The 9,946-nt window shown below is 36.0% G+C and overlaps 1 protein-coding gene across 1 annotated transcript; it reads right to left on the bottom strand.

Annotated features, from left to right (window-relative positions):
- Positions 1 to 212: 212 nt before the first annotated feature.
- LOC143235503 (uncharacterized) lies at positions 213 to 1,533 on the bottom strand. Its single transcript, XM_076473707.1, has one exon. The coding sequence runs from the start codon at positions 1,187 to 1,189 to the stop codon at positions 578 to 580; it is 612 nt and encodes a 203-aa protein (XP_076329822.1). The 5' UTR covers positions 1,190 to 1,533; the 3' UTR covers positions 213 to 577.
- Positions 1,534 to 9,946: the final 8,413 nt, after the last annotated feature.

A 9,946-nucleotide genomic window follows, 5' to 3' on the forward strand; every position in this document is an offset into this window, starting at 1 on the left:
CCGAACATTCTAGTAGGGTTTTGAACAATTCCTTGCAATCCCTATTATGAACCACTGTCGTGGTTCATGACATACAGTTACATGTACATAACAACTTTAGGTTTCTCACGTTCTACACTTGCTCTTTAGAACCACAAAACCAAAATTCTTGTTATCCATTATAATATTTTAATAAACGTTTTCATGTGTATTTAAGTAACAACTCATATATCTTTAAAAAATATACAATCAAAAGCAATATTTAAGCGAAAGAGTCATTTTCTAACGAGTATCAAACCTTTTGAATGAAAAAGCACGTTCTTCTGTTGCTAGGTAACTCAACAAAACAAATGTTCAAAAGCTCTGTTGTTTTTTAATTTTGAACAGGTTAGCATCAATCAACAATAACAGCAACAACAAACGTTTTTACAGATGTTGAATCCACCCGGTATTGCGATGTAGTGTAAAGAAAAAAAACACGAAAAACGAAAAAAAAACGTTTTGAAGCGTCCGACAAACACGAGGTAAAAGTAATTACTGGACAAATTATACATAAAATACTTGTTTGTAAAATCAAACTTGGACATACAATCTCAAATTACTTGTCGAGCAGTTCACTTAAAGCTGTAATATAGCTCTGAGCCATTTGTAGTGTATCATATTTGGATAGTTTTCTGTCGTTTCCAATTGAAGGAACCACATCTCGCAGTCGGTCGAAAGCAATGTTGAGACTGTTCATGCGACGTCGTTCACGCGCGTTGGCGGCTAGTCGACGCTTCCGTATCACTGTCGGATGAGGAGACATTCTACTCCGGGTTTTCCTCGGCTGGACGGGTTTGTTATTATGCTCAAGCATAGAAACATTGTTGCCATTCGATAGTCTAGCGCAACCGCTGAAGTCCGTTCTCCTAAGCCTACTCAAGCAATGATTTTCATAGTCGGGAGATAACTCCATAAAAGACGTTTCACCTAGCTTGTCTGTTTGCTGTTGTGATAAAAGTTTAACAGTTTGAGAATCACAAGTAGTGGCACCCAGTGTCACTACATGGCGAACCACACTTTGGATCCCCACGGAAAATGACGAAGACCTTTTGGAGTTCTGGGTTAAAGTCATGTCAGTAGCTTCGGACTGACAAGAGTCTTCACTGAGAAGTTGGACATCAGAGGAACTTTGCTCAGAAATCCCACAGCTTATGGGAAAACAGTCCATATTAAAGGATCATCCAACGATTTTTTGAAAACACTTGAACCTACTACTAATCCATTACACAGACACAAGCTCTTTTGATACGCTAATTTCAATAGACCACGAACCGCAATGGAGACTAACGTATTGCTGGGATTGAACGTGAACCAGCAGGTAGACACCCAACTTTTTACTGTCTGCAAGTTCGTCTGTCGCTGGAAGTACCGTGTTCTCGTGCCTCACCTGAGGGAGTTCTTGCATGCGTATACCGCGGCTCACTACATGTACACGTCATTTACATGTCTAAAACACCCAATCAGATTTTCCGCTGTGTAATATAGCACGAACAGATTGGAAAGTGTTACCAGGTCAGACGAATGTGCTTCATTTGACACGCTATTTCTTAGAAGAAAAAGAAAATAAAGAGAGAGGAAGAAGTAAGTTCTTCAAGCTTGAAGGTGGAAAACGAATAATATTTGACTTTGCAATTGAATATAAAAATCTTGTTTTCTTTATGAACCTCGATTAGCAATAATAGATGAAGCATCTTAATAAGGTTTAATAAGTTTCATGATATGTTTATAAAATAGAACATTTTAATAGTAAAACGGAAAGTATAGCTAGTTACGGCGTATATTTTACACATGTTGTTACAAAAGCAATTCAATATCACATCCGAAGCTATATTTATTCACACGATAACTTAGACTTTTACGAAACAAATCCAAAGTAAGCTCTTAATTTTAGCAGGTAGGTTTCCACTGTCATTCGGATTATATGATCTAAAATTTATTTTTTACTATCCAGTTTGCAAGTTCAAATATTTTTTTAAATTATTATTGTTAAAAAAGTACCAGCGTTAAAGAACGTAAAATGTTATGTTGTGAGCCACCCGTTCCACTATTTTGAGGCGTACAATATGAACCGTTCGTCCGACACAAAGGTGCACTTGCAACGCGTACCATTAAGTTTAGCTTTTGTTTTGTAATTACTTTAGTTACTTTGCTATCGACAGCCTTCGCTTAATTGTGAGCCCTCATCGGCATAATATTGATATGGCTGCAAAAGTAGAATAATTCACGTGACGATTAATTCCAATATTCCTTAATGAGAAAAGTAACCCAATAGTTGACGATAGCTGTTGCTAACTAGATGCCCTCCTTGTAGTCCATGACCAAATGGTTAAGGCACTTGACTCGTAATCTTGCAAGAGCTTTCGAATAAACTGAAAGCCACAATTGGGAGACTTTAGTCGGCTGTAGATGATTAACAAAGCGACAATTAAAGTAGTAGTAATGAAAAACAAATGTTTACAAACATTTCGATAATTAAATAAGTCGTAGGCAGTGATATGTGTATTTGTTTTTAGTAAACAAGCTATACAATGGGCTATTTGTGCTCTGCCCACCACGAGCATCGAAACGCGATTTCTAGGGTTGTAAATGCTCAGACTGATATATAATTTTTACCCCAACCTGTGAGAAATGGTTGTCTCTAGATTATTTTTTAAAATGCTAATTGTTTCTTTGGCTAAGAAATTTTGTAAAATTTATACATTATACTATAATGGAACTCTTGCTTATATGATACTGGAAAAACTTCTTATTACGCAATGTGCAACACCCATCTTTGAGAAATGTTTATCCCGTGTACATGTGGATTTGCAATAGAGATAACTATTTTTCCGTTTCCCGTTACGGAGAACATTATTCTTCTCCATTCTTAGGGTGCAGATATTACGTCATGAATATGTCGTTCACGGTTCTAACGCATTGTTGCCTCGTGTGATCGTCTAATCACTATAAGCTGAAAATAGTTCCGGTTTGTGGCGCTAAGTGCGTAGGATTTACGCTAAAACAAAAACTGTGATTTTCCGCAACACAAAATCCGGGCTTAACTAATACTTCATCTATCATAATAATGGAATAAATATATCTATGAAGAGCATTCCATTGTTCACTCGCATAGGTGTTAAGTATGGTTTTCAGTCACTTGTGTTGTATATTGTACGTTAAAATAATAAATAATTTATCAAATAATACTTTTGAAACTTTGACTAACATAATGATACGAAGAAAGTTAAAAATCTGTGTATTTTACGTTTTACACGTAAGCATTAAGTATGCTTAACACAAGCATTAAGAAGATATACCTTAATAGCACATGGAAGTTAACAGGATACGTGTGTGAAGTATCTGAAATGAAGATATTGAATGGAGCTGAGGGAAAAACGTTGATTTGTAGTAATCTTAAATGATATTATTTTAGTATAGCATTGGTTTTTTTTTTTTATAGACTTGGGTAAAGTTAATTAAGAGATATCTGCATTAGCTGGCTCTAATCCAACGAATAATGGGATTAACCGTAACATTATAACGCCCCCCACGGCTGAAAGGGCGAGCATGTTTGGTATGATGGGGATTCGAACTCGCGACACTCAGATTACGAGTCGAGTGCCTTATCTACCAGGCCACGACGGGGCGGAAAGATAGAAGACTTGAACGCCACTTATAAATCAGACGCAGCCTCAGAGTTAACTCAAAATTAATAGGAGCGCGCGCTTTTTTTTTTTTATATGTGGTTACGACCGTTAACTACAGCCGTATGGAACGATAATCACAAGGTCATGTCTAGTCCACATAACACCAAGTTTTATAAAGTTTAATTTTAACTCAGTAATACATAATTATCTAATTACCAATCTAAATGTGAACAGAACCGAACACCAATATAACACTTCTATGATGGCCTGAGAAATAAAATAACTTTTTTCTAGATTCTCTTTAATTATTTCAACAACAAGAACAAAATTAAAACTACATACACATGTAGTAAAAAAAGAAGCTAAAAAGACTTATGACAGAGTAGCTAGCTTGTTAACCCTGTGCGGATCCATTTGCTCCAGGTTGAGATTCTGTGTCCATATTTATAGCTTACTTAAGGATACTGTTAGAGCTATGTTCTTGGTAAAAGTCAGTCGTTATTCTGGAATTGCTATAAAGAAGAGCATAATAATCTTAAAAATTAAGCAATGAAAGATTATTCGAGACGTTTTGTGTATCATAAACCTAATAGATTAGGCCTAAAACATTTAAGCCTTAAATGTGTTTAACGGATGTTACGGTGTTATATTTGGAGAAATAAAACTGTTACAGTTCTTTTAATAAGTAACTTCACACAAACTATAACACATGAACATTACTAACAGCCTGTTTACGTTCATCAGTACTGAACACACTAGTCATCAGCACCCGCCCGAGCTTTGAAGTAACTCTAATTCAACACTGTGGGTTGGCTGTTTCTTTATTATAGCCACAAAGTGCACATCGCGATTTTCATGTAACAGAATGTGATTCGTGAACCTTCGGATTCACAGTCCGGCAAATTGTTAATGGGCCACGTCCGGCACATCCAGATGGTACTGAATTATGCGCAGAACGAGACAAATTCATTAACATGTGACATGTGATTAAAATTCTCAGTCTAACTCCTTATGCTCGGAGCTTATTGAGCACATTGTAATTGCATCATTCTGCAACACATGAAACATAGCTTTGTTACTAGATGTACTTCTGAAAGTGTTCTGTTTTAAGAGTAAATACAACCAAAATTAAGAGTAACAAAAATTTTAAATTCATGCTCCACAAGTTCACATGTCGCGATGTGTTGTAGCCTACGTAATGTACAATTCTTCTCGTGATTCATAGCATGCGCACATTTTATTAATGTCTCGGCTACACAAATTGCAATATTTAATGTTCCTCATGTGACATCATTTTAGTATCTACTGACTAAGTCACACATTTGTATAATAATGCGAGTGGATAAAACAGGTGACCGTTCCTTTAACTTTCGCCCTCCCCTTCGAAGAAATGATTATTAATACTTATTTTTCTCCATTTTCTAAAGTGTGTTTTATTATATACAAGAAAACATATCATTCCCTTAGTCTAAACACAACAAAGAAAAGCATATTTGTTATTATTTTATTATATATTTTTTCTTTCTAAACAGTTTTTGTTCTGTGTGTAGTTAATATACTGTTCTAATTTAAAATTAATTAATGTTTTATTTTACACAATTCTAAATTTTTGAAGCACAGGAGGTTTTGTTTGTTTGTTTTGAATTTCGCGCAAAGCTACTCGAGGGCTATATGCGCTAGCCGTCCCTAATTTAGCAGTGTAAGACTAGAGAGAAAACGTCACCAATGATGTCGTCAGAGGTTAGAGTATAAAAAATTAAACCTTAAAAAAGGCATTCCATTTTATTATGGTAATTAGATAATATGCTGAGCTGTAAGGCTGAAAACTTATAACACTAAAACAGGTTTTAATACCTGTGGCGAGTGGAGCACAAAAAACTCATTTTATTGCTTTGTATTTAACAATAAAGAATGTCCCCCGCTAGTACAGCGGTATGTCTCCGGATTTACAACGCTAAGATCAGCGGTTCGATTCCCCTCGGTGGGCTGAGTAGATAGCCCTATGTGGCTTTGCTATAAGAAACGCAAAGAAAAAAGTATACGAAATATATGCATACTAATCATTTGAAGTTCTTGTATTAAATAAACTTGTTTGTTTTGAATTTCGGGCAAAGCTACACGTGGGCAATCTGCGCTAGCCGTCCCTAATCTAGCAGTGTAAAACTCGAGGAAAGGCAGCTAGTCATCACCACTCACCGCCAACTCTTGAGCTACTCTTTACTAACGAATAGAGGGATTGACCATCATATTATAAAGTCCCTAAGGCTGAAAGGGCAAGCATGTTTTGGTGTGACGGGAATTCGAACCTGCAACCCTCAGATTAGAGAAACTTTCAACAAATTATTGCCTTTAGCGTCTACAACAACAGTGAATAAATAATCAAAATGAAGAGATAATCATTTTAAGCTCAAAAAGCAATACGAAAACATTTTTTTTGAGCTAAGATCAAAGAAATATGGAAACCAAAATAATGTTTTAGCACTTACAGCACATCACAGGTGAGCTCTGTTCAAAGTTGTACATACTGTTAAATACTCTATGATTTTGGATACTCGCTATGTCGTTTCAGTCCATGTTGCAAAGTTCGGTCAAGCTCTATTTGACGATCATTTATCTTGAAAACAACCTTGTAGTTTACTTTTGATCTCAAATGTCCAGCTTTGGGGCTGTCGTGTCGCAAGCACACTATTCCTCCCTGTTGCTTTTCGTAAACCATCTTGTGTTGGAGAACGACGGTTTCAATGTGCGTTTGAACAGCCCAGTTGCAAATCTGTGTTCGGCACCTATTGAAGTAAGTTGGGTGCTCTGAAAACAAAAGGGATTTTGGGCTGCTTGCCGTACCCTAATTTAACATAAACATTACCTGAAAATATTTTATTGAATATCTTTTATTTTAGTATATCAAATGATAGGTTTGGAAAAAACATCGTGAAATATTTCTACCAACAAAATTCGAATTTACGATTTTTGTCTACAAAGAAGATTTATTCTTTAAACTGTTTTGAATGCTTTTTTTTCATTTCCCCTGCATGGCCAGGTGGTTAAGGCGCTCGACTCGTAATCTGAGGGTCGCGGATTCGAATCCCAGTCGCACTAAACATGCTCGCCCTTTCAGCCGTGGGGTCATTATAAGTGACGGTCAATCCCACTATTCGTTGGTAAAAGAGTAGCCCAAGAGTTGGCAGTGAGTACTGATGACTAGTTGTCTTCCCTCTAGTCTTACACTGCTAAATTAGGGACGGCTAGCGCAGATAATCCTTGTGTGGCTTTGCCCGAAATTCAAAAACAGTCCTCCTGCCTTCTTCATTTCTGTTTTTCCTCGGTGGACTCAGCAGATAGTCCAATGTGTCTTTGCTAAAAAACACACACACACACTTTTTTATTTTGTAACTGTAATCCTATTTTGTATTCTCAAGGTAGACATTTCTCATACTAGATTTTTACAATGCATTTCAAGAAAAGACCTTAAACAGGAGTGATTTTGAACAGTAGAAAATTTTGAAAGTGCTTGAGTTTTGCGTCTCTTTTAGAATTTCATTGCACCTTTTGTGTTTGGCCCCGTGTGCTAAGTTTTACTAGAATTATGACCTTGTGTTATCATACAGGTATTTTTTTCTTTTTCTACGATTTATAGCTTTATATTTTTACATCTAGGTGTCTGCTGGTTCTTTCTGTTGACCAGAACTTGGTAAAATTATTACAGCATGTTTATATTCAGTTGAGACGAAGTTAACGTCTTGGGTAAGTTTTTACAGTGTATTTTCAATCAGTTGAGATATAGCGAACGACAAATATTAATTGTTGTTACAGTGTTCCTAGTTAGTTGAGACATAGCTAACGTCAAACGTTAGTTGTTGTTACAGTGTGTTTTCAATCAGTTGAGACATAGCTAACGTCAGACATTAACTGTTGTTACAGCATATTTTCAATCAGTTGAGACACAGAAAGTTTAACTTGTAGTTTTGGTAACCAGCTACAGACCACTCAGCTTTGATTGCTTTTCGATGAATGTACACTTTGTAGGTGTTGAAAATAATTCGTGGTACGCTCGATAAGTACACACTGCAAAACATTTCGACTGAAAACATATGCTTAAGCAATGTCTTAGCAAAATAATAGTAGGCATCTCTGGGGTAAGTAAATGTTTGAATTCGAGTTTTAAGGTTTGGTTTGAATTTCGCGCAAAGCTACACGAGAGCTATCTGCGCTAGCCGTCTATAATTTAGCAGTGTAAGACTCAAGGGAAGGCAGCTAGTCATCACCACCCACCGCTAACTCTTGGGCTACTACGAATTGTGGGATTGACCGTCATATTATAACGTCCCTAAGGCTGAAAAGGCGAGTATGTTTTGGTGTGACGGGAATTCGAACCCGCGATCCTTGAATTAAGAGTCGAGTGCCTTAACTACCTGGCCATGCTGGGCCTCGAGTTTCAAGTCTGATAAAACTTGTGTAATAGTAGCGTTTCCTATTCAAACGTATTTTGAATATATTTCGTATTATACTATAAATATATTATATTTTGTTTGTTTATTTTAGAATTAAGCACGAAGGTACACATTGGACTGTCTGCACTATGCTCACCACGGGTATCGAAATCCAGTATTTAGCAATGTGAGTCCGCGGATATATCACTGTACCACTTCGGGGGACATGTAATATATATAAATATCTAAATGTTTAAAAGTTAATTCTCGTGAATAATATCCTGTATCAAAACCTGTCACTGAACGTAACTGCTCTTTCAGCCGTGGGGATGTTATAATTTGACGATCAGTCTTATGGTTTTTGGTAAAAATTATTCCAACAGTGGGCAGTATTGGTTAGTCATTCCCTTTCTAGTCTATCATTTCCAAAAATGTGTTACCAGTTGATCGACAGCAAGATTATGGACTCATAACTCTTAAATCTTCGGTTCGATTTTCTTTTTTGAAGAAAACGCAGATAAGCTGTTATCTAACTTTGGGATGAAACAAAACGAACACATTTCAATTTTTCCACTGTCATAGCTGCAACTCTGTGGGCTCTTAACTCTGAGACATTGCTGGGCAGAGCAAAGAGAGGCCCTTGTGTAACTTTTTGCTTCAACCAATTAACCAACCTACGCAAATAACCTTAATGTCAACATTATTCAGCTCAACGCTTGCACTTTTAGGTTGTTATGATTGTACTGAAAGATGTCTCAACCAGAATGTGTTTCTGTTATTATTATTTTAATTTCAAACTCAACACTACAAAGTCTCGTGAATTTGAAATCGGAATGTTACCACAGTGAGCGTTCTTTGCTCATCAGATAAATTATTCATAAGTCTTTGGATTCAATAAATCTCGTTAGACCGTTTTCTTCTCGCAACAAAACGCACGAGAACGCAATCAATACAACTATATCGCGCACGTAAAAATAGTTTCGACCATTTCACTTATATTACGTTACAAGACGTTTTTACACATCTTTAAACAAAACAAAGACACGTCGAAGATAAATGTCCGGTTAAAGGAAATAAGGGCTTTATATCATATTCTTTAGAAACCCAAAAACCTGACGTTAAGTAATGATGGGTTAGAGAAAGAGATGACTTTCGTTTCTATACAATGAAGGTATGAATATTAATCAATGTCGAACAGAACCTACCATGATGTATTGTTACAAGAATGTGCATCAGCTTTTATAAAGAAGAAACAATACTAGTTTAAAATGTCAATGTTCCTAAGATGAAACTATATTGAACATTGAAATTTAACTAATTTTCGCCACATCTCGTAGCGAAACGTGTTTAAGATTATTCAGCCGTTATTCGAGTTGTTAACTATTGTTTATTTAACGTTTGTCTTTTTCAAACGTTTTTATCCATTCGTACTCCACTCCTTAATTATGTTTTTAAACGCAAAGCCACACAGTGGATGACACCATGCAACACAACTTTTGTTCCTGGATAGTATGTGTTATTTCATAATTGTTTATGTTGTAAAAGTACAGAAAATGCTCATTATTCTCTTCAAACTTTGCTTTTGGGACCTGGATAATGAAATTTAGAAATTAGTCTATTTTCTATGTAAAAACAGGCAAATTTGCACATTTTTATTTACATAAGGTCTGAATAAAACAACATATGAATAAAGATTTACATGCATTTATACTAAAGTTATACAAAAATGTTTAGAAGTGAGTAGTTTTTCGAGATTTGCGACTGTAATGTAAATCATTTTCACGTATCAGCCCTTCAAAATAGTCTCCCATCATGTTTTCGTTATACGTTCCCAAGTCACAAAAGCAAAGTTTGAGGAGAAAAATAGGTCTT

Source organism: Tachypleus tridentatus, chromosome 12 (assembly GCF_004210375.1).
Source record: "Tachypleus tridentatus isolate NWPU-2018 chromosome 12, ASM421037v1, whole genome shotgun sequence".
NCBI classification, from domain to species: domain Eukaryota; kingdom Metazoa; phylum Arthropoda; class Merostomata; order Xiphosura; family Limulidae; genus Tachypleus; species Tachypleus tridentatus.

What these genes read in the sequence shown, in the direction of transcription:
- LOC143235503 (XM_076473707.1), bottom strand. Translation starts at nt 1,189, where the DNA reads ATGGACTGTTTTCCCATAAGCTGTGGGATTTCTGAGCAAAGTTCCTCT.